Source organism: Megalopta genalis, chromosome 1 (assembly GCF_051020955.1).
Source record: "Megalopta genalis isolate 19385.01 chromosome 1, iyMegGena1_principal, whole genome shotgun sequence".
Classification (NCBI taxonomy): Eukaryota; Metazoa; Arthropoda; class Insecta; order Hymenoptera; family Halictidae; genus Megalopta; species Megalopta genalis.
The window spans coordinates 36,552,946-36,576,325 of NC_135013.1; the positions used below are offsets into that span (position 1 = coordinate 36,552,946).

Consider the following 23,380-nt stretch of genomic DNA (forward strand, 5'->3'; position numbering starts at 1 on the left):
ATAGAGAGAGACGAGAAACGAATAACATATTTTCTGTAAAAAATTTAATCTAAGGATGTGATTTGAAAATGCAACATCAAAGAATGCATTTTATTTTTGACGCTTGGCAATGACAGCCTGAACCGATAGTGAATCAATGATTGTTGTTGCAACTTGTCAAACATATACTGTCATTATGGTGCCATTTAAAGATAATTAGCGAATCGAATGGATTTCAGACGATTTGCAACAAGAAGAAACAAATGTATTATAAACTTTGAAATATATTTAGCCGAGAATATCAATGATTCGATTCAACTATTTTGACTAATCGACAATAAGCGTCCGTGCGAAATTACTGAAAGGTTAAATTTAATTTTAAATTGATTCGGAGTTATTTATGCGGTACAAGGCAACAAAGTTTATAAAACCAATTTGAAAACGACAGCGTACATGAAATAAACTACCAGATTTCAATGATAATGCATTTTACTGTGTATTAAAGTAAGGCTTTTATAGGTGCAAAGAGTATGCATTCATATCACGATATGCTGCTAATAACTTAATTTCATGAACTTGAATTGCGAAGTAAAAAGATCAACATGAGTGTTCAACTGGATATTGTAGTAAGACCAGAGGTCCGTTTAGATGCCAAATGGCTCAAAACTGATCTGAAGCGTTTACTTTATCGAGATGGTTTGGCTGAACTATGGAATGAAATGATACGGGATGGTGAAATTGTAGGGTCATTTAGCGATGGTTTAATCAATACAGCAGGCATAACAGCTAGGAAGGGTACAATAATGATATTTGTTTAAAAGATTTGATTCTTATGAGCATAGTTTCATAGGTCTCTCTTATTTTTAGGCGAATCTGGTCATTATTATTGTAACATGAGAGTGTTGTCATGCTTGTGTTGCGATGGTATTTGTGGTCCACAACACGGCTGTAATTGTGGTCCTTGTCAGAAACTGGATGAAGAAGAAGCAACAAGAGCAAATGCTCTAGCAGAGAAAATTACTCCAGCACGTCGCACTATGGATTCTTGGCTCTGGGGTCCTCAACCATGTAAGAATTATCATAGAATTGTCTTTTATCGTTACATGCTATTGAACTCTCTTCATAGGCAAATAATTTTGCAGCTCTGTCCGACCTAACCGAATGCATCGATTTATTAATCAAAGAACAAAGGAAATTGTGTTATGAAGTAGCAAACAGCACATTGTCTTCGACAAGATTAAAACAGCGATTGGTAGTAGCACGACGGTATCTGATGGCCCTTGTTCGTCACAAACCACAGGAGGCCAAAGACATTCCCATGACGCCTAAACCTGCTGCTAAACTGCAAAAAATGTACTCACATTAATTTGTGTTTTCTAGACTTTGTATTATTGTAATACATATGCTTTGTGGAGTATTTAGAACACGATCAGATGTATCGATTGTATCTAATATGTTTAATAATTTTAGGATGAGACCGAATGAAAAGGCAACTTTGGGTTTAGCGCGAGTAGGGTCCCGCGCTGCCCTAAATTTTTCATTCGCGTACCTACGACGAGCCTGGAGATCCGGCGAGGACATAGAGTTTTGCAGCGAGCTACTGTCAGAATCACTGGAAGCTTTACAATCGTTACCGGAAGCGACGCTTTTCGATGAGACAAACGTTTCTCAAGTCTGGCTGGAGGTGGTAGAACGATCAGCGAAATTTTTAAGACAAGTCGTCACAGGGTACATGATTTTTTCTCACTTCACTACTTACAATTAGTAGTATTCGAACGAACCGTTTGGCGATACTAGAAGGTAATTTCGTTCTATTTCCAGGGACATAACTAGTGGAAGATCATGGTGTTCTATACCGTTAACCGATCAGCACACGGCTCTGTGCCTGTTATTGGAATTGGTCACGCAAAGAGCTACTTTATCCAGCTTGTTGGATTCCGTTTGTTTGTTGCTTCACTTAAGCGGCAAATACAAGCATCAAGATAATCGTGTGATACCACCAGGAAGCACAGCGCCGTTGATACCGTTGTTGAGACGACTGAACGCAATCCCGGTTTCAAAATCTAGACGTTCGGATAAGAATATGGCGCCGGGTCCATGCGAGGTTCTGCTGAAGTACTTGAGACTGCCAGAGGATGACAGTACGTCCGTTGACTTACGAAAAGCGGCGGTGATTATCATGTGCAATCTAAGCAGGTTGGCCGCTCCTCTGTTGCCTCCGTTGATAACTGACAGATTCCCGAAGAGTCAGAATCAAACGTTTCAAGAAGTTCTAGCCTGGGGTAGCGTGAAATTCGGGAATGGCGCATCTCCGTTTTATTGCGACGCGATCGCGGAGCTTGGTATTAAGCAGCTTTGTTGCACCGAAAGAGCTTTGATGATTTTATCGATCAGCGGCAACGTTTACATGATGTACTATGGTTCCGAGACTCAGTATCCACAAAGGGTGCACGGTTTCTCGGATAAGCCGGTAACAATGATCGCTTCTCACTCGGACGGCAAGCATTATTTGGCTCTGACGCAAGAAAACTCTGTGTACTCATGGGGAAATGGAGACGGCGGACGATTGGGTCACGGAGACAGAACGTGGTATGACGAGCCGAAATTAATCGAGGCACTGGTCGACAAGAACATCACGTTTGTCGCATGCGGAAGCACCTACTCGGCGGCGCTTAGTTCAAACGGCGAACTGTACACTTGGGGACGAGGCAATTATGGAAGGTTGGGCCATGGAAATTCGGAGGATGTGACGGTCCCTACGTTGGTAACCGGTTTGAACGGGCACATGGTTGTGCACGTGGCATGCGGCAGCGGTGACTCGCAAACCCTGTGTGTTACCGCGTCCGGCATAGTGTTCTCTTGGGGCGACGGGGATTACGGAAAGCTGGGCAGAGGGGGTTGCGACGGTTCAAAAACGCCGAAGATAGTGGACAAATTGCTGGATATAAATGTGACCAAAGTGTATTGTGGCGGTCAATTCTCGGCGGCCCTGACTGCATATGGAGAAGTCTACACCTGGGGAAAGGGCGAAGCTTATCGTTTGGGTCACGGGAACGAGGAACACGTCGGTTATCCGAAAGCGATCGAGGCGCTCAAGACAAAGAAGGTGAAGGACTTGTGCGTGGGCAGCTTGCATGTGCTCGCTTTGACGGAGGATCAGCTAGTCTACGGTTGGAGAAGAAACGATTACGGCCAGATCGATCCTGCTCTGGAGAGCGTGGTAGCAGAGCCAACGATCTGCCCGACTTTGTCCGGAAAGAACGTGATAGGGCTAGCCTGCGGGCCGAGTCAGAGTTTCGCATGGTGTACGTCGGCCTGGTCCGTCGCGACCAGGGTACCCTTCGTTGTCGATGTGTCTGAAGACACCTTCCGTCTGCTGGATGCTCTGTTGAACAAGGCTTGCGAGGGTTTGCCGGGTACGCGGCCGCCAACTCAAGATCGCGAGTGCCTGGCCGTGGCCGCATTGAATTTGCTTCGACTACAGCTGCATACCATGATAACGCACAACATCGAGACGAAATCTCTGGGGCTTTTCCTCGGTTCCTTAAAGCAACGATGCGTCACGCTGGCCAGTGGCACCGGGATCTTGGCTACGATTCAAGAAGCAGCGCAAGCGGTCCTGCAAACTGGATGGAGCATCCTCTTGCCGACAGCGAACGAGAGAGCGAAGACACTGTCCAATTTTTTGTCCAAGTCAAACGGAAACGACGAGCAGACAATAACAACAGGTGATAGCAACATTATTATCAACAACAACAACAACAACAACGCTAATAACAATACCAATAACAATCCCAATAACAACAACAACACGAACAATACCAATAATAACGCTAACATCAACAATAACAACAATAGCAACATCAATAACAACGGACAACGTTTCATGGCGGATTTGCTGGTGTCCAGTTTGATGGCGGATGGTGGCTTGGAGCTGGCATTGAAGACCGCCATCAAAGCGGAAACAAGCGAGTTGTTCGACGATAAGGGGTTCTTCTCGATGAACGGGACGACGACCGCGAGCAAATCCAGTGATGCTGTTAAGCAAGCGAAGGAGTTCAATTCGGAGAAAAACAACAACACGAGCATCTCGTTGTTGCAGCTGGTAAAACAATTGATCAAGGATGGCACATGCATCACGAGATCGAAGCTGCAGCTGAGCTGGTCGGACCAGTCGATTCGCGGGAACGAGGAACCGTTATCGCGTCAGAGGAACGACGCCTCGCCGAGTCTGAATCTTCTACTCAAGTTCCAACGATTGGTGGTGGCAAGGTTCTACGATTGCATTCATCAGTCGAGATCGGAGAATTCGCGAGACCAGGAGATGCTCGGGGCAGAGTCGCTTTTAAGCAAATACATATCCCTGATTTCTGTTCACGTGACCGACATCGCGTCGCTCGCTGCTGAACTAGCAAACATCAGTCTGAAGCAATTCGTCTTTGTCTGCACTGTCCTGAAGGGAGACATTATCCACGTCTTGCTGCCGGAGCTCGTCACGTGTCTGATTCTGTTACAAGTCGATTATCCGATGCTGCTGCTCCAGATGAACTGGATGGATCGAATTGGGCCGATGCTGGAAGCGCTCGATCGGTTCAACAAGCTGATTCCGGGAATCGAGAGGAACGAGGCAGATGAGCTATCCTGGCCGGGCATCATAGCCCCACAGCACAGCAACAAGACTTCTATCTCGGACGAATTGTCCGTGATTCGATGGGCCGATCTAGAAAATCATAATCGGGACGGCGGTCTTTGGGTGGTGGTCAACAACAACGTGTACGACGTTCAAGACGTAGTGCGGTTCGAGGCGGCCGCCAATACTTCGGAGGAAGGTATTCGTGAAAAGATCGCGTTGGGATGGGATTCCAGTCATTCCGGTGTTTCGAGCACACCTCGCAGTCAACAGCAGCAACAACAACAGCAACAGCAACAGCAGCAGCAACAACAATTGCCAGTGCTACCGCGATCCATGATGGATTCGTATTTTGTCGGGCATTATTGCCATTCTGAGCCGGAAAACACCGAGATCACGATCCACGCGACAGATGTGTGCTCCTCTTTGCTCGACACTGAACGTGCTCTCGGCTTTCTTTTAGGATTGCACGCGCATCGAATGCGTCAGAGCTTACCACTACAGCCGGCTGAAGAGGAGGCCGGGGTTTGGTTAGATGCTAATTTCTTCCGAGGCGGTTTGCAGATTCTTCAGCCGCCGAATCCGTACGAGGAGGAGAAAGGGGAGGCGAGGAGCAACACCTCGACGGCGGCGAATTCGCCGACGGAGCCCCAGCTTCCGGTTCGCACGAAGAATGAGCCGCAGAAGGAAAAGGACGACCGCGCGACAGCGTTCGTGCACGCGCTGGCTGAAACCCATAGAACCGAGCCGCAGGTTCACGCGTTTCTCGCAATAGTTGACAAGTACTCGAAAACGAACAACCTGTTGGCGCACACGGAGTTCTCTGGCGATCATCCGGTCGAGGAAGTCGGTCGTTTACTGATGGCGGTGATGATAAAGCATCTTGGGCTAGGGTACCAGGCCATCGAGACGATTGATCAGGAGGTGACGGGGAACGGAATCAACGGGAAACTTCCGAAACCGTTAGCTGACATGATTCGAGCGATTCATCAGACCAAGTGGAATTTTATCCGTATCAGACAGCAACAGAACAGAAGCTACAAAGAGGTGTGCGCGCCGGCGCAAGAGAAGTGCAGATTCCTGCTGCACGAGGTCCGGTCCGCGACTAGCTACGAGATCAAGGGATTGCGAGACACGAAACTGTTGCATACGGTGTCGAGGTTCAAGAGGGCCGTGAGAACGGTGATAAGGGACATCGTTCGCGGGAACAAAGGATCCCCGAGCAAACCGGAGGACATTGTGAATGTCTCGATCCAGAACGGCAAGATCCGAAAAAAGTCGGAGGATGATGCGACGCCGAAGGAGGGCACCGTTTCTGGTAAACCTTCTCCGTCTTCGCCCTCCAAGTTGGAGAACACCTCGGATACAAGAAAACGAATCGGCAAGATCATCGAGAAAATCAAACAGAAGCCGTTGAATATTGATGCGACCGAGCTGATGGCTAATATAATTAATTTCGTGGTCACCGAGGACGGAGCGGACGTGGAGACTTTACGCCGAGCAATGTACTGTCAGACGCAGCGGGCTAAGTTACGGGAACAAGGAATTCTGATGATGCAAGAACTGCTTGGCAAGGATAACCTAATCACATCAGTCAAGTATTCGTTGCTGAACGGTTGGCTCGGCTTGACCCACGAGAATACCCACCTCGGCGAGGTGACCATAGCGCACTGTCTCGACAACATTCAATCGATAACGCCCTACCAGAAGTCGAGGATCATTTTGTCTGAAGCGGAGGTGACATCGTGGGCGGTGAAGGCGTTGCGAGCGTACGTTGTTCAAGCGGAAGTGCCAAGCAAACCGAAGATTAGTGACAAGAGCAGCCTGAACCAGGGCACGTACACTTGGCTAAGAAAGCTGCCCAGAGCCAGGTTCTTGCTGACGATATTGGGCATGTTGACCAACTATCAGCACGCCAACGAGATCGGACTACTGATCAATTCTGGCACGTTGTCCAGCGTTTTAACGTTGCTCAGGCAAATCGGACCTGCGGCGGCGACCACGACCGTAACCACAAACACGAATGTAACAGCGAATGTCAACGTGAACGTCAACACGAACGTAAACGCGAACCCAAACGTAAACACGAATGCAACCGCCGCGACGTCGTCGATGGGAATAAGACCGGCAATCGGACCAGAAGTGGATGAGTTCAAGTCCAAGGACACTACGACAGCAATATATGAAGACGCGTTCGAATTGAGCAAACCGCCGAGCGTACAATTGACCGGGATGGATCTGGCGGCTCTGATGAAGGTCGGAACTCGCGTGGTTCGCGGGGAGGATTGGAAATGGGGTGATCAGGACGGTCCTCCGCCTGGCGAGGGTCGTGTTATCCACGAACCTGGCGCGGACGGTTGGGTTCGAGTTCAGTGGGACAACTGTACTACAAATTCGTATCGCATGGGCAAGGAGGGCAAGTACGACTTGCAGCTAGCTGAACCATCGACGGCACCGGCGACCGACAGCGACCTTGACACGCCGCTCGACACGGTGAAACCAATTTCTAACTGTCGCACGGCTGGAGACCCGGTGCCCGATATTCATCCGACCACTTGCTTGAAATCCGCCTCCCTCGCATTACTTCGCGTTTTACTGCTCTGCTGCGGCATAGTAGCTGACAAGGTGACACCGTCCGCTATAAAGACGCTCGCTTCTGTGTTGCGAGGCGTAACATCAGCCGCGCACAAAGCCGACTCAATCGCCGCGATCCAGTCCTGTCAGCCCTCGCAAGAATCTTCGGAAACCTGGGCGACGCTGAGCATGCTCAGAGCAATTGCCAATTCTTCTGAGGTCTGTAAATCGTTGAGCACCAAGCCTTGGATCGATTTCCTCTTGAACGTGATCGGGGAAGAGCGAAACTCGAACTTGGAGAAACAGATAATGGCGGTGAGATTGTTGAGCACCGTTCTACCTTGCTGGTCCGCCGAAAATCCGAACGCCGTGCCGTTTCTCGAAAGAACGTTCCGCATAATTGGTCGCATCGCACTCTCCTGCGATCTCGGCTCCTCGTCCGAGCCGTATGCGAACAGGTGTCGCGTGTCCCTCACGGCTTCTCACAGCTCTACAATCGTCGAGGAACTAGTCTCTCTAATCAGGTATCTGCACACAGTTTCGAATTGGAACGCAACGGTGAACGCGTTCCTCGCATCTAAGTTGTCTCTGGCTTCGGACCTGCTGAGTGACGGACCCCTCTTTCATATACAAGTCAACGAGAACGGGGGCGAGAACAGCTTGAGCATTCAGCAAACGGTGATTGCGACTCTCGTCGTGATCGGTGGACTCGACGATAGGCCGAGAATCGGAGATTTGGTCGAGGTGGACGGACAAATTGGCACGATATACAGGTTCACCAAGCATGCTAAAGTTCTCACGAAGATGCACGACAGCGATATCCGTCACAAGTTGCCGTTTTTTTCCGTGAAACGAGTTGGTGAGAAATTTCGTTTGGATCGCATGCCGATGCCGGACTCGTTTCTGCCGACCTGGGCGAACCTGCTACTCGGTCATCGCGGATTGGACAAACGACCAAATGGGATGCCGGTGATAGCTGGCACCGTCAACCCGTCCATTTTACGTACTCAGCAGCAACAGCTTGCCGCCTTGAATGCGGGGAAGTCGGTTCTCGATCACCAGACCAAATTGCGAAAGATTCTGCGACAGCCGATCAATAAAAAAAACGAGTGCAGCGCGAATGATGAGGATCTCGGTGTTCCTAGGGTTTCCGCGATGCATGCCAGTAACAGAGGTGCCGAAAATAACAGCGAGAACAGGCGTAGAAGGCTCGTTAGGGGTCGCGGTGTCGGTCGTGGTGTCTGTACCGGCATTGGCATTAGCGCCAGCGTCGGGATTGGTGTCTGCTCTCGTCGTCCTCGTAACCATACACATGCGGCACGTCTGGAACCCGTCAACGGTCCTGCTCGAGACATTGCCATTGCCAGCCTTGGCAACGATGACGATAACGACGGGGAGAATGTCAACGACGATCTCAACAACGAGAACGATCGCATCGTCGATGAGGAGGAAAGGGACGACGACAACGATAACGAGGATGACCACAACGATGAGGACGACGAAGATGACGAAGACGATGATGATGACGACAACAATAACAAGGACGAGTTGAACGACGAACAGGAGACCCGAGAGGCCGAGGGCTGTTGGAATGGTGATGCCTCGAGACACGCGCTGCCAAACGTCAACATTAACGCCGACGTCGACATCAATAACGATCCTTACCGCGATCAAGATCACGATCACGATAATCGAATCGACAACGACCACAACGAGAACGATAATCACGCGGAAGATGGCGAGGCTTGTCGCGACCGACGGGTCACCTTGTTCCAGGAGATGCTGCTTCGGGCCACTAGACCACAACCCTTAAAACCTATCTTCAAGCGGAAAGAATTGGAAGTAGCCGCATTGTCGGTGTCACAGTATCTAGCTTCGGAATTGAGTCATTCACCGATCCAGCGAGTCGGCGGTGGTCCGATCTCCGAACCCGAATCACCCGCTTCGGATTGTTCGTTAGTTTCGCTGACTTCCAGTCAGAAGAAGCACTGTAGAAGCAGTGGTAACGGTCGGAAGAGTCCTCCGCCAATGAGTCCGCTGATAGCGCAGCTGACAGAGATGGGTTTCCCGAAGAAGAGCGTTGAATTCGCGATCAAAAGTCTAAGCACCGCGGTCGGCTACATCACCGCGGAAAGTGTGGTATCTTGGCTGCTCGAGAATCCGGACGCGGCCTTGAGCGACAGCGAGACCTTGTCCAGCGTCTACGGATTGTCGGATCCGGAGGACTCGACCAGCGAGAACATCGACGACTCGCCATCAGCGAATGACGCTATCTCTTCGACGATGCCGCCCAACTACATGAAACGGTCTGATTTTCTGTCGGTCGACGAATATGCGACCTACGTAAGAGACAACCTAATCCCGGGCATGTTAGTGCGGTGCTGCAAGAGCTACGAGGAGGTCGAGTACGGGGACGTGGGACAGGTGACTAAGATCGACCCGGGAGGCCTGCACGATCTGAACGTGCAGGTCGCGTGGCAACGAAGAGGCGGCACCTACTGGGTCCGATTCATTCACATCGAGCTGTTGGGCCATCCGCCGACAATTCCTGGCGGCCCGATGACACTCAAGGTCGGTGACAAGGTCCGAGTCAAGGCGTCTGTTACAGTACCAAAATACAAGTGGGGATCGGTGAACCATCAGTCGGTTGGAGTCGTGACGGGCATTATAAATGATGGGAAAGATGTGTCCGTCGACTTTCCTCAGCAGAGCTTCTGGACCGGATGCGCGGTAGAGATGGAGAGGGTGCCGTCTTGCCACCACTCGGTTTCCTGTAACTCCTGTCATCTCCTGCCGATCTCCGGTCCCCGGTTCAAGTGCAAGTACTGCGAGAATTACAATCTCTGCGAGAACTGTTTCTATACGAAACGGTGTCATAGGCACGGGTTCAGCCGGATCGTCGAGCCTGGATCGGCCGCGGTTTACGCCGGCAAACCGGGCAGATACCATAGGCAAGACTTCTCGGAATCTTCCCTGATTGATGACTGGTGCAAGTGCATTCGAACGCTGACCGTGTCCTCGAGGGAAAACTGGGCCGCTCGACTCGTCGACGAGTCTGGCTGGTACTGGCAGAGTTGCGGCGTTCAGGGTCAGCACTGGATTCGTTTGGAGATGTTGCCTGGCATTCTGATACACTCGCTCAAGCTCATGGTGAACCCGCAGGACGGTAGCTACATGCCGTCGCTGATAGCGGTGCATGTCGGCGATTCCTTCAGTCGACTAGCCGAACTGGCTACGATCAATGTATGGCACACCGATACCAGCGTTCTGCTTCTACAAGATAGCAAAGAGTATTACCCGTGCATCGAGATCGCGATCAAGCAATGTCGGAACGGTGGCATCGACTGCAAGATACACGGGCTCCGAATCGTTTGCAAGAAGAAGATCTTCGAGAACCAGCTGGCCACCTCGGTCTCGTTTCTGGCGTCCGACTGGGAGATCGTTCAGGAGCAGATGAACGCGCAGCGGCCAACAGAGGCGCCGCAGCACTCGGCGGTCTACGTCTGGGGATTGAACGACAAGGACCAGCTAGGCGGTCTGAACGGTTCCAAGATCAAGCGGCCGATCTACAGCGAGGTTCTATCCAAACTAAAGCCCATATACATCGCCGGCGGTAGCAAAACATTGTTCGTGGTAAGCCAAGAAGGAAAACTGTACGCCTGCGGCGAAGGAACGAACGGCAGACTCGGTTTCGGCGACGAGAGCAACGTCTGCGAGCCGAAGCCGATACCGTTTCTTAGCCAGTACGTAATCAGAAAAGTGGCGGTGCATTCGGGCGGCAAGCACGTTCTTGCACTGACCAAGGACGGCAAGGTGTTCTCCTGGGGTGAGGGAGAGGACGGGAAACTGGGCCACGGTAACTGTCTAACCCTGCCGAAACCGAGGCTAATCGAGTCTTTCAAGTCGAAGAGGATCCGAGACATTGCCTGTGGCTCTGGCCATTCCGCCGCCGTGACCAGCAGAGGAGAGCTCTACACTTGGGGCTTGGGGGAGTACGGCAGATTGGGTCACGGGGACACCGCCACCCAGCTCAAACCGAGGCTGGTGCAAGCGTTGATAGGTCAACGAGTGATACAGGTCGCCTGCGGTAGCAGGGACGCACAGACGATGGCCTTGACCGCCGATGGCTCGGTCTATTCCTGGGGCGACGGAGACTTCGGCAAGCTCGGCCGTGGCGGCAGCGACGGTTGCTACACACCTCTTCTGATCGACAGGCTAAATGGTCTGGGAGTCGTGCAGATCGAGTGCGGGGCACAGTTCTCCCTCGCATTGACCAAGTATGGGGAGGTCTGGACTTGGGGCAAGGGTGACTATTTTCGGTTGGGTCACGGCAACGACCATCATGTTCGAAAGCCCACGCTGGTCGAAGGTCTGCGGGGCAAAAAGGTGATCCATGTCGCCGTCGGCGCTCTGCACTGCCTTGCGGTCGCCGATACAGGACAAGTGTTCGCGTGGGGCGACAACGATCATGGACAGCAAGGGAACGGCTCAACGGCCGTCAATAAGAAACCGTCGCTGGTAAATGAGCTCGACGACACCCGGGTGAACCGCGTGTCCTGCGGCTCCAGTCATAGCATTGCTTGGGTTCTGACGGATCAGCCTGCTGTCAGTAATCAGGACCCGGTTACGTTCTCAACAGCTAAAGATCCACTTGGACAGACCTTGCTACGATTCAAAAGCACAGCCGGAGAGGCCAGCGCAGCCTGTGCTTCGTTTTGTTCGACGAACGGATTCAGCGTTATCACCGGTAGCAGCAGTGGTAGCGGTAGCGGTAGTGGCAGCGGCAGCGCTAGCTGCGGTGCTAGCGGCGGTGGTAGCGGTAGCAGTGGTACCGTCGTCGTTCCGGGCACCAGCAACGGTATCTACGACGACCCTGCGGTTGCGAGCGGTTCACGCAATGGTGCAAATTCCAACGGCGTCTTGGGTACCGCCAGTCGACCCTCTCTCGCGAGCATCATCTTGTCACTGGAAAGTAACGTGGCCAAACAGCAAGCGCTGCAGCACGTGATAAACGCGCTTCGCATAATGCAAGCTCGCATCGCTGTAGTGACCGCGTTGCAGAGTCACTCAATGTTGAAAATTACTACTGGTGCACAAGCCAGCGGTTGCAACGGAAGCGGATCCGGCGATGTTACAGGATCTTACACTCCCGCTGTCGAAGCGTCATCGGATACGGGAGCAATTGGAGCGGTTGGAACGGTCGTAGCAGTCGCAGGAGGTGTTGACGAGACCAGCATCGGTACCGGAGCAGGACACGCCGTCTATCAAAATGTTGGAGAGAGCTCGCAGGGCGGCGGCGAGGCACCAGCGAATGCTGCCGAAGTTGCCAGCTTGATCGCTAATCCTAGGACCAGTCCTGAGTCGGAGGACTATCCGCTGACCATGTTTCCATCGATGTCCAGCTCGGCGAGTTTGTCCTCTAGGGCCTCGAAGATGTCGAGCAGCGCGATGAGCGTGATCGCGGCGACGCTAACGTCGAACGCGCAGCTGGTCGGCGAAGGAAACGGTTCAGTAGATTCGAACCTGGACGATTTCACGTCGACGATAGCCGAGGAAGATGCGAGGATGCTGGTCGATCTCCTCAAGCTAGCAGTGGCGAATCGAGTCTGCAAGGGAGCCAGGGAGATCATCTCGTCGGTGCTGATCGCACTCGCTAAGACGAATCACTCGATTCGAACCATGATCTTGGAGATTTGCATCACGGAGCTGGAGGATACGGTAGCTAGTTCGAACAATGGGACAAACCTGCCTCAGCCGGTGGTACAGGAAAGTCCACACCCCTATATAGACGGCACCACGTTGACCGGTCATGTGAAAATTCCCGGCGCGGAAGCCTTGAGGGTCGAGTTCGATCGCCGATGCTCGACCGAGCGACGCCATGACCCTTTGGCATTTATGGACACCAACAACAGGGTAATAGCGGTTAAATCCGGCCGGGAGTATAGTGAATGGGCCAACGGGGAGATCCGTGTGCCAGGAGACGAGCTCAGGTGGAGGTTCTCGTCGGATGGCTCCGTGAATGGCTGGGGATGGCGATTCACCGTATATCCGGTATTCGCGAGTCTTTCGGGTCACGAACTGATCTCGGACAGGGCGGTCCTCTCACAACCGGCCATTGGTTTGGCTGAGTCGCTGCTAGACAACGGTTTGATCGGGTTGGACAGGAACGTCGCGACTCGGCTGGCAGCTACTCTGGCCCAGTGCAGTCAGCTGAGCGTGTTATCGGCCCAGCAGCGTATATGGGCGCTCAAAAAGTTGCAGGTCGTTTATACGAGCGGTCCCAGCATCCGACCGGAAGTCGCACTCACCACTCTGCTCGGGTCTCTGCCTCAAGCTTTGTTGAAACAGTACTTTTACGAAGATCCATTAGTTCGAGGAGGAAAACAACTGATGCACAGCGATTTCTTCAAGGTGCTGGTTGCTCTTGCTTGCGACATTGAATTGGACGGGATGCACTGCTGCTCGGAGATCCACAAATGGTCTTGGTTTCGAAGGTTCTGCCTCTCCGCGAGGGTCGCCAAGGCACTGGTGAACCGTACGCCGCTTCCAAGAACATTCTGTGTGGAAGTCATCAAGCGCATCAATGAGATGAACTCAGACGGAGAGACAACTAACAGAGATCACGAGAGTCATGAGCTGTTCAAGCAGGAACATGACGAGCAGTTGTTGCTGTGGTTGAACCGAAGACCGGAAGATTGGACGCTGTCGTGGGACGGTTCCGGAGCGATTTACGGCTGGGGACATAATCATCGAGGGCAATTAGGTGGTCTCGAGGGAGCCAAGGTGAAGTTGCCGATTCTGTGCGAGAGTCTGTCCGCTCTTCGACCGGTCCAGCTTACAGGCGGAGAGCAAACCTTGTTCGCCGTCACCGCTGATGGAAAAGTCTATGCGACCGGTAACGGTTCCTCTTTCCCTTATTTGTCTTAGAAGTTTACTGAGTTTACTCTGGACTGTTTTCGTAGGATACGGTGCGGTCGGTCGACTTGGAATCGGAGGCACCGACTCCGTTACAGTACCCACTCTTTTGGAGTCCATTCAGCACGTGTTCGTGAAAAAAGTTGCGGTCAACTCCGGGGGGAAACACTGTCTCGCGCTCAGCTCTGAGGGTCACGTATATTCGTGGGGAGAAGGCGACGATGGTAAATTGGGCCACGGGAACCGATTGTTCTACGACCGACCGAAATTGATCGAAGATCTTCTTGGAACCGAAATCCTAGACATTTCTTGCGGCGGCAACCATAGCGCGGCGATTACCAGTACAGGCTGGCTCTATACCTGGGGAAAAGGTGATGCTACTGCGTCTTCATCTTCCAGTTTGTTTAGTATTTCACGCTTCGCGTTCATTTAGGTCGATATGGACGTCTGGGCCACGGAGAAAGCGATGATCAGCTGACACCTAAACTGGTGGAAGCGTTACAGGATTATAAGGTGATCGATGTCGCCTGTGGAAGCGGAGACGCGCAAACGCTTTGCGTCACCGATGATGACAACGTTTGGAGCTGGGGGGATGGGGATTACGGGAAATTAGGCAGAGGTGGCAGCGATGGTTGTAAGATTCCCATGAAGATTGAGTCTCTCGCAGGACTTGGAGTGATCAAAGTCGAATGCGGCAGCCAATTCTCAGTGGCCCTGACAAGATCGGGAGCGATTTATACGTGGTACCGTGTTTCATTCGTTTCATTTTCGTTGGCTCTGGGATAATTGCTATATGGTAAAACGTTATGCAGGGGCAAAGGAGACTATCACCGGCTAGGTCACGGCACGGACGACCACGTTCGAAGACCGCGGAAAATAACGGCGCTTCAAAGTAAGAAAATCATCTGTATAGCGACAGGTTCGTTGCACTGCGTGGCTTGTTCCGACAAAGGAGAGGTTTTCACGTGGGGGGACAACGACGAAGGTCAGCTGGGCGATGGGACGACAGGTGCCCTTCAACGACCGAGACTGGTTCGCGCGCTGCAGGGCGAAAAGATTACGAGAGTCGCTTGCGGAAGCGCGCACACCGTTGCTTGGAGCACCACGAAAGCCACGCAAACCAAAATGCCCGCTGTCACACCGATGGAATACGACCTGGTCAAAGATCTTCCGTTCTCCGTACTGCACAACCGACTGGTGCTCTTGCACCACTTCGCTGAACTACTTTGCCCGTGTCTACCAATGTATCCGATCACCGGGCCTCTTAGTCTCAGCAAATTGGCACCAATGCTGGTTTATAGCATCAAAGAGGCAACCTTCCGCAAAGTGGTCCAAGCGACGATGGTCAGAGACCGACAACACGGTCCGGTGATCGAGTTGAATCGAATACAGGTGAAACGGGCAAGAAGCAAAGGCGGCTTAGCTGGACCCGACGGCATCAAGTCGGTCTTTGGACAGATGGTGTCGAAAATGTCTCTGCTGACTCAAGATGTCCTTTTCTTCCCGCATAGAGTATGGAAGGTGAAATTCGTCGGTACGTAACTAGAACGCGAAAATAAATATAGTAGAACTCCATTTATATGAACTCGGCGGGTAAGTCCGAGTCCTGCGAGATACTCAATCTTCATGGGAACCTTTCATCCATCACTGCCACCTACTGTATGAATAGTAGGAGTCCGCTGAATTCGCGTTCAGACAAATGGATTTATCTAAACAAACAAAAGAAAACGTGCTGAGTTTACATTCATTTACGTTCGCAATACCTAGGTAGGTGTCCATATAATTGGAGTAACGCTCGACAATAGTACAAGTAATAGGAGCTCAGCAGCACGGGCATTGTCCAAAATTTCGTTCCAATAAATTGAGTTCTACTGTAATCCCAAACTGATCGTTACGATTGCTATTTTCAACAGGAGAAAGCGTGGATGACTGTGGTGGCGGATACAGCGAGAGTATAGCAGAAATGTGCGACGAGTTACAAAATGGTTCTTTACCGTTGTTTATACCGACTCCGAACGGTCGAGAGGACAACGGCACCAACAGGGATTGCTTCTTGTTGAACCCGACCGCAGATTCGTCTCTACACTTGAACATGTTCCGGTTTCTTGGAATCTTAATGGGTATAGCGATAAGAACTGGCAGTCCGTTAAGCTTGAATTTGGCTGAACCCGTGTGGAAGCAGCTAGCGGGTAGCCCCTTAACGCCAGCCGACCTGACCGAGGTTGACAGGGACTATGTTCCTGGGTTGTTGTGCATTCGAGACATGGACCCCGACGAAAAAGTCTTTCAAACTCTCGAGATGCCGTTCTCGACGCCGTCGGCCGTAGGTCACGACGTACCCTTGTCGAACAGGTAGATGAATCTATTTAGATAACATCGATAATATTCACAACAATTACATTTACTTCAGATATCAAAAGATCACTCCGACGAACAAGCACGAGTATGTTCGACTGGCCTTGAACTACAGACTACACGAGTTTGATGCACAAGTAAACGCGGTGCGCGACGGGATGTCCAAGGTGATTCCTGTACCTTTCCTCGCTCTATTCAGCGGGACCGAACTGGAAACGATGGTCTGCGGCAGTCCAGATATTCCGCTTACTCTATTGAAATCTGTCGCAACGTATAAAGGTACAAGAATCGCCGTGTTATTATTTTAACTGCAGGACAATTCCGATCGTTTTTTGGTTTCTCAGGCATCGAGGCAAGCGCTCCATTAATACAGTGGTTCTGGGAAGTGATGGAGGACTTCTCCAATCAGGAGAGGTCTTTGTTCCTGCGATTTGTTTGGGGAAGGACTCGTCTGCCGCGTACAATAGCTGACTTTCGCGGTAGAGATTTTGTTCTGCAGGTAAGGCGCGGTTGTTGCCTTCTCATTCAATCAGATTTCAATTCGTTTAATCTGTCGTAAACTTTCTTTCCCCTAGGTGATGGACAAATACAATCCGCCCGATCATTTTCTTCCCGAAAGTTACACCTGCTTTTTCCTGTTAAAAATGCCACGCTACTCGTGCAAGCTGGTACTCTGTCAAAAATTGAAATACGCGATACATTTTTGCAAGAGTATCGACACCGATGAGTACGCCAGAGTTCAAGCTGCTACCAATTCCGACACCGAAGAAACCGACAGCCTAGCCAGCGAGGAGCACACTTCGCTTTAACGAAATTGATGCTAAACCGTTTTTCGATTCCGTTGATGCATTAGCAAATGACGTCGATACGGACTCACCGATACCGATCATCCTGCATCGGTATTGTTCGTAAGTATGATATTTCCCTTTGTCGCATTGCAATTCGCTCGTACCGAAGAAAAAGGATGACCTTTTGCCTTTTCTCCGTTTTTATTTCTTTTTTTAATTCCCGTTCTGCTAGATATAGTTGAATCGATTGCAACGAACCGTTTAAAACTGTACACGATCGCTCGATCTCGTAAATCGTAAGATTCCTGTTGACGACAGTACTAGATTTCGATCGGCAAGTAATGCCGATTTATATTACATTCGAAACAAATGAGTTCTAGCGTCCGTCCCAGGTATACTTGGTTGTGTGGCTACACAAAGCTCTTTTTTCTTCGAAACGTCGAATTTTTTCAACCAATGTAAGGTCTCCTTTTGGTTTCGCATTAATAATCGTTGACATCTTCGAAACAACCCTAAAATATTTCGTATCGGCACATTTTGATAATTCGTGAATATGCAACTATATATTATCGTTATTATTTATTGTCCAGTTGATCTTCAATAAAATAACCCAAATATTGTACATATATAGTTATGGATGGGCGTGCATGTATATGAGAGATACACAGAGAGAAAGAGAGAGAGAGAGAGAGAGAGAGAGAGAGAGAGAGAGAGAGAGTGAAAGAGAGCGCAAAAGAGCGAGAGAGATACGACGCGAGCGCGTATGTAATACTGTATCATGTCAAGTATAAATAAGTAAACATACTCTAACGAAAGATCTGAGATAGCAAAATGTGCTTTCAATGGCAAGATAAAACAACCGATGCTTTAGTTTACAGATAATAATAAAAACTTTTAAACGAGTAATAATGTGGTGTTTTAAATAGCGAATTGCCGAGACAAGTCGCTTCTCATTTTTCAGGATAAATCACTTTGGAAATTTTTCCAGTCTGCAACAGATAATATCCTACTCAATCGCTTGACGCGCATTAATAATTCACGCGTAATGATTATTAGTTAAAAAATATTAAGTTCAGTAACTAACGAAAGCTAATTTTGAAACAAATAAAAGTTTATGCTCGTATTGCAAGATTAAGACAAGAAAAACATCCCATCGAGAAATAGATTACTTTTCTATGGATTCGTTTATATTGCACAAACAATGATATCGTAACGAACAAACATATTACACTGGCAATTTCGATAATAAAAAATGGGAAAACAAAAACTTTATAATGATAACGTATGACGAAGAAGCATTGCATCAGTGACAACTGTGGCATACGTGCAATAGCAGTCCACGGTGAAACTGTTGGGAAGTATACTACTCAAATAGTATGTTTCGTCTAATAAAGGCCAAGGTATGACTATAGAAGTTGTTTTCTACTTAGAAAGATCAAATCGCAAAATTTTCAACGAATCATTTCTAGGTAAATACAAGATGTATCGGCAGAACGAGATCGGTAACAACATCACAGTGGGCCCAAACTTCATCGGTACAACTACCAGGCTACGCGGACGTTGTAATAATCGGTAAATCTATTGAATGTTGATCTACGAAATCTAATATTGATCTCTATGAACAAACCGCACTGTAATAAATGTCTAATATCTGGATAATAATGATTGTTTATAGGTGGCGGGAGCGCCGGCTGCAACGCGTTGTATCACTTAGGAAGATCGGGCATCAAAGCCGTTCTAGTGGATAAATCAAAATTAATATCCGGTACTACGTGGCACACCGGAGGCCTTGTATGGGGTATACGTGGACCATACGACGTCGAGATGCAACTGCTCAGCGCCAGTAAACGCGTGCTAAACCGTTTAGAGGATGAAACCGGTGTCCATCCAGGCTGGATCAACAACGGTGGACTTATAATCGCCCGTACTAGCGTGAATATTCGTGAAATCTCCTATTCTAGTCCTATTACTTATATTATGGAAGATATTTTTTACAATCGATGTTGTAGGGAAGACTGGAAGAATGCAAAAGGCTCGTTAGCGCATCAAACGCTTTCGACATCGGAGCGCGACTAATCTCGCCTAAAGAGACAAAAGACTTGTTTCCTCTGCTCGACGAGAACTGCTTTCGAGCAGCGATCTACTCTCCAACTGATGGAGTCATCGATCCTTCCATGTTGATAAATGCTTTAGTCAAATCGGCAAAGAACAATGGTTGTCAGGTAAGGCAGGTTCCTCGAGTTTTTAAACTAATAAAACTTTTCTACAGGCTGTTATTGTTCTATTGTTTACAGGTGATCGAAGATTGTCCGGTGACAAAGATATTGACGGACGACATCGATACGAATAAGAAGAAAGTTCGCGGTATCGAGACGCCCTATGGAATCATAAAGAGCGACGTTGTGTTAATCGCTGCAGGAGTTTGGTCAAAAAAAGTTGCGAACACGCTGAATTTGGACATCCCTTTAGTACCGATCAAACACGCTTACATCGTTACCGAACCGATGACTGAAGTGAAACAACAATTTCCGAACATTCGGGACCCGGATGGCAGTCTATACTTTCGAGTTCAGGGAAGCACGATCGGAGCAGGTTATTACGAACGATGTCCCATTCTAATAGGATCCGTAAGTTTTTGTCGACTCTGTTCTCTCTATTCTGTCAGCACGTTTATGCAATCTCTATTATATAAAAGGCACCTGATAACTTCTCGTTCAGTCTGTACGAACTGGATTGGGATATTTGCAGTCCATACATGGATTCCATGACTGAACTAATTCCTAAATTATCCACAACCGGAATAAGAACGACCGTGTGCGGTCCAGAAAGCTTCACGCCCGATCATAAGCCACTTATGGGTAAAAATTTAAGACTAGTCCAAGAAATCAAATTACTATTTTCTCACAATAATTTGTTGAGTTATTTCAAATTGAACTTGTTAATATATTCCGTTTAAAAGGTGAGGACCCACGGTGCAGCGGACTGTTTTATTCTTGTGGTTACAATAGCGCAGGCATGATGTTTGGAGGTGGATGCGGAGAACAAATTTCACGTTGGATTATAAATGGCCGTCCAGATAATTACATGTTTAATTACGACATTAGAAGGTACTTGTGTCAATCGATTCTATCACAGTACATTATTCGTATCGATTATCATCTCTTAGATTTATCATGGAACAGAGGAACAATTTAACTTGGATGACCGAAAGATCCTACGAGGCATATGTGAAGAATTATAACATTATATTTCCGCACGATGAACCATTGAGCGGTAGAAATCTCAAAACAGATCCTTTTCATAATGTAAAGTGCCGTAAAAAGTTTTTTGGTTTATTTAAATTCTTGCCGATGTTGTGCATACAAAGGATTTCTTTATTGCAGCTACTTGTTGAAGAGGGTGCTATTATGGAAGAACGTCAAGGCTGGGAGCGACCGGGATGGTTTTATCCGAGTCATAAGGTTCAGATTATACCATATAATTACGAAAAGCTATCTGTAACGCCTAGAAACGAAAGAGATGAATATCGTGAGATATTAGAGAAAGAATACAGTTTCGAGCTTTCACCGTTTGATAATATAGTAAGTTGAATTAATCAACAATGACTGTATCGATAAACATCAACAATACGCATTTTCGGTATTTAGATTAAAGACGAAGCACTTGCCTGTCGAAACGACGTCGCTTTATTCGACATGTCTTATCTTGGAAAATTTTATCTATGTGGTCCAGAAGCACGAGAAGCAGTCGATTACTTATTCACGGCAGATACACGTTGCAATACGAATAAAGTAATTTACACGTGTATGCTCAATAAGGCCGGTGGAGTAGAAATGGATTCCACAGTTACTATTATAGAACCCGGTTCAGGCGAAATTATAAATCCAATATTTAAAGACACAGGCTTCTACATCGGTAAGTTGTTCCGTCCACAAGTTTCCCGCCATCTCTAGCACGTTTTATTTTTCATGAGTGTTTCATTCTGTTCACATCCAATTATTCTGAATGTTAAGTGTCGAGTGGAGCATCAGCGTATCATACCTGGGCTCACATGAACAAAGTAATAGAGGAGAAGAAATTCGAAGTGTCCTTGCATGATGTTACCGAACAAATTGGTATCCTGTCGATTCAGGGTCGTAACAGGTATCACAAAATACGCAGGATCATACGAAAAATTCTATTGTATATTTTCGATCTATTTTTTTCTTTGGCGTGTTTATGATTTCAGCCGAAAGATAGTGGAATCATTATTGGAAGAGAAAATTTCAGATGAATCATTCAGCTACTCGACCACTAGACTGGCCCAAATTCAAGACCATCTGGTACGCTTAATCAGAATCAGTTTTACTGGTGAACTCGGTTTTGAGATACATATACCCAGGTCGTCGTGCCAATCAATTTATACAGCATTAATGCAATACAGAGAAAAATTTCATATGAAACTTGCAGGATTCAGAGCACTGTACAGTCTGAGTTGCGAAAAAGGTACTTAATAAGAACATTTCCAAAAGGAGATTAGGTGAACTATACAGATCCCACATACTGTTCTAAATTCTCTTACATGTATTCTGTAGGTTATCATCTTTGGGGCTCGGATCTTCGAACAGACGATAACCCCATCGAAGCTGGATTAGGATTTGTTTGTCGCAATTACGGTCACTATCGAGGGAAATCAGTAATCGATCAGTTGCGGCAAAATGGAATTAAAAAGAAACTGATGCATTTCCATGTAGACAGGTATGCCCATTGCAACAGAATAGTGATCAGGCATTGTTCGTTCGAACGTATTATTTATATATGATAAATACAACTGTCTTAATCTTTGTTACATTAGCAGTGTCCCATTATGGGGTTTAGAACCTATTTATAGGAACGACGTTCTCGTTGGCTATCTACGAAGAACAGAACAAGGATATAGCTGTGATAACGCCATCGGTCGCGGGTAATAAAGATGCAATCAATCAGTATAATTATAATTTGTTATTGAACATAATGATTTTAAACTTACTGTTCTTTCGTTCTTTTTCTATACAGATTTGTTAAGCACCCAAACGGAGAGAATATTACAGACGAGTTTCTGAAAAATGGTAACTATGAGATTGAGGTAATGGGGAAACGTTATAAAGCTGAATCCTATTTAAAAAGTCCATTTGATCCTCAGAACAAGAGGATAAAAGGAATTTATGAAAACAAATCGAATCTGTGATTCTAACACATTTATATACTCTTTGTTTGTACCTTATAATTAATGTACAGCTAACATGCCAAAGGATTAGCATGAACAGTGACACTCGTTATTCGGGTTTCTGTAAGGGGTTTATAATTCTTTGGGTTCACAGGCAATTTTTCCAATTGCTCTAATGTTTCCATTCCATCTATTACTCTGGAAATAAACAAATCATTATATCTGAAATACTGTTATTATATAGATTAATATGATCTATAGCAAAAATATTTACTTTCCAAATAAAGTGTACTTTAGGTCTAAATGTGGTTGTGACCCATATGTAATGAAAAATTGACTTCCATTTGTATTTGGACCATTATTTGCCATAGACACAAGACCTCTGGCATTGTGTTTCAATTCTTCCTTGAACTCGTCTTCAAATTTACGATTCCATATCGAAGTTCCACCTTTACCGGTTTGTGTTGGATCTCCAGTTTGTACAATAAATCCTTTTATATTGCGATGAAATAAACAATTATTATAATAATCGCTAGCACACAAAGCGAGGAAATTCTACAAAATAAAAAACTAGAGTTGCAGTTAACAGAACATGCATGTGCCAAGGATGGTTATTGGATTAAGATACAGAAAAGACTTACCTCACTTGTTTTTGGACATAGCTCACAAAACAATTCTACCTTTATGTCACCGACATCCGTGTGTAGAGTTACGCTCTAGAAAAGATATTACGTATGACATGCGAGAGAAATAATTGCATCGAATACGGTGATATTAATTTACGTACCATTTTTCAGTAGATTATTCAGCAATTCTTTCGAATTCGGAAAACGTTATTTGTTATTACCAACATTTCTCATAACATACCATCTATGCGTAACCGATAAAAAAACCGAGTGTACACACATATAGACGGCCATTTTGAATTTTATAGGAATACCAACGAAATCAAAT

At 47.7% G+C, this 23,380-nt stretch overlaps 3 protein-coding genes across 4 annotated transcripts; 2 read left to right on the top strand and 1 right to left on the bottom strand.

Moving 5' to 3' along the window:
- Positions 1 to 207: 207 nt before the first annotated feature.
- HERC2 (E3 ubiquitin-protein ligase HERC2) lies at positions 208 to 18,150 on the top strand. Its single transcript, XM_033483135.2, has 13 exons — positions 208 to 344; positions 499 to 774; positions 847 to 1,047; positions 1,122 to 1,332; positions 1,450 to 1,707; positions 1,801 to 14,078; positions 14,146 to 14,469; positions 14,532 to 14,841; positions 14,911 to 15,632; positions 16,012 to 16,450; positions 16,509 to 16,732; positions 16,798 to 16,952; positions 17,029 to 18,150. Exons 2-13 carry the CDS (start codon positions 582 to 584, stop codon positions 17,260 to 17,262), a joined length of 15,549 nt encoding a protein of 5,182 aa, XP_033339026.2. The 5' UTR covers positions 208 to 344; positions 499 to 581; the 3' UTR covers positions 17,263 to 18,150.
- Positions 18,151 to 18,505: 355 nt separating this feature from the next.
- Positions 18,506 to 22,654, top strand: LOC117227684 (sarcosine dehydrogenase, mitochondrial). Its single transcript, XM_033483144.2, has 15 exons — positions 18,506 to 18,641; positions 18,711 to 18,813; positions 18,917 to 19,173; positions 19,251 to 19,463; positions 19,536 to 19,868; positions 19,937 to 20,099; positions 20,201 to 20,348; positions 20,408 to 20,546; positions 20,625 to 20,822; positions 20,889 to 21,156; positions 21,255 to 21,384; positions 21,470 to 21,726; positions 21,816 to 21,978; positions 22,076 to 22,183; positions 22,276 to 22,654. Exons 1-15 carry the CDS (start codon positions 18,618 to 18,620, stop codon positions 22,445 to 22,447), a joined length of 2,676 nt encoding a protein of 891 aa, XP_033339035.2. The 5' UTR covers positions 18,506 to 18,617; the 3' UTR covers positions 22,448 to 22,654.
- LOC117227690 (peptidyl-prolyl cis-trans isomerase-like 3) lies at positions 22,012 to 23,373 on the bottom strand. Of its 2 annotated transcripts, XR_004492126.2 has the most exons (6): positions 23,214 to 23,373; positions 23,068 to 23,142; positions 22,701 to 22,981; positions 22,480 to 22,624; positions 22,250 to 22,318; positions 22,012 to 22,133 (listed from the first exon to the last, which is right to left on the bottom strand). XR_004492126.2 is itself a non-coding variant. In XM_033483152.2 (5 exons), the coding sequence occupies exons 1-4, from the start codon at positions 23,214 to 23,216 to the stop codon at positions 22,498 to 22,500; spliced, it is 486 nt and encodes a 161-aa protein (XP_033339043.2). In that variant the 5' UTR covers positions 23,217 to 23,373; the 3' UTR covers positions 22,203 to 22,318; positions 22,480 to 22,497. The 2 variants fall into 2 exon arrangements, 1 of the variants encoding a protein (XP_033339043.2); XM_033483152.2 differs by lacking the exon at positions 22,012 to 22,133 and having other exon boundaries at positions 22,203 to 22,318.
- Positions 23,374 to 23,380: the final 7 nt, after the last annotated feature.

Excerpts from the sequence above, each read along its gene's own strand:
- HERC2 (XM_033483135.2), top strand. The coding sequence starts at position 582 with ATGAGTGTTCAACTGGATATTGTAGTAAGACCAGAGGTCCGTTTAGAT. Across the intron at positions 14,470-14,531 it reads GCTCTATACCTGGGGAAAAG|GTCGATATGGACGTCTGGGC; the intron begins GTGATGCTACTG and ends GCGTTCATTTAG. Across the intron at positions 16,451-16,508 it reads GACGTACCCTTGTCGAACAG|ATATCAAAAGATCACTCCGA; the intron begins GTAGATGAATCT and ends CATTTACTTCAG.
- LOC117227684 (XM_033483144.2), top strand. The coding sequence starts at position 18,618 with ATGTTTCGTCTAATAAAGGCCAAG. Across the intron at positions 18,642-18,710 it reads TTCGTCTAATAAAGGCCAAG|GTAAATACAAGATGTATCGG; the intron begins GTATGACTATAG and ends AATCATTTCTAG. Across the intron at positions 20,823-20,888 it reads TTTCACCGTTTGATAATATA|ATTAAAGACGAAGCACTTGC; the intron begins GTAAGTTGAATT and ends TTCGGTATTTAG.
- LOC117227690 (XM_033483152.2), bottom strand. Across the intron at positions 22,982-23,067 it reads TATGTCCAAAAACAAGTGAG|AATTTCCTCGCTTTGTGTGC; the intron begins GTAAGTCTTTTC and ends TTTATTTTGTAG. Across the intron at positions 22,625-22,700 it reads AAGTACACTTTATTTGGAAA|AGTAATAGATGGAATGGAAA; the intron begins GTAAATATTTTT and ends GTTTATTTCCAG.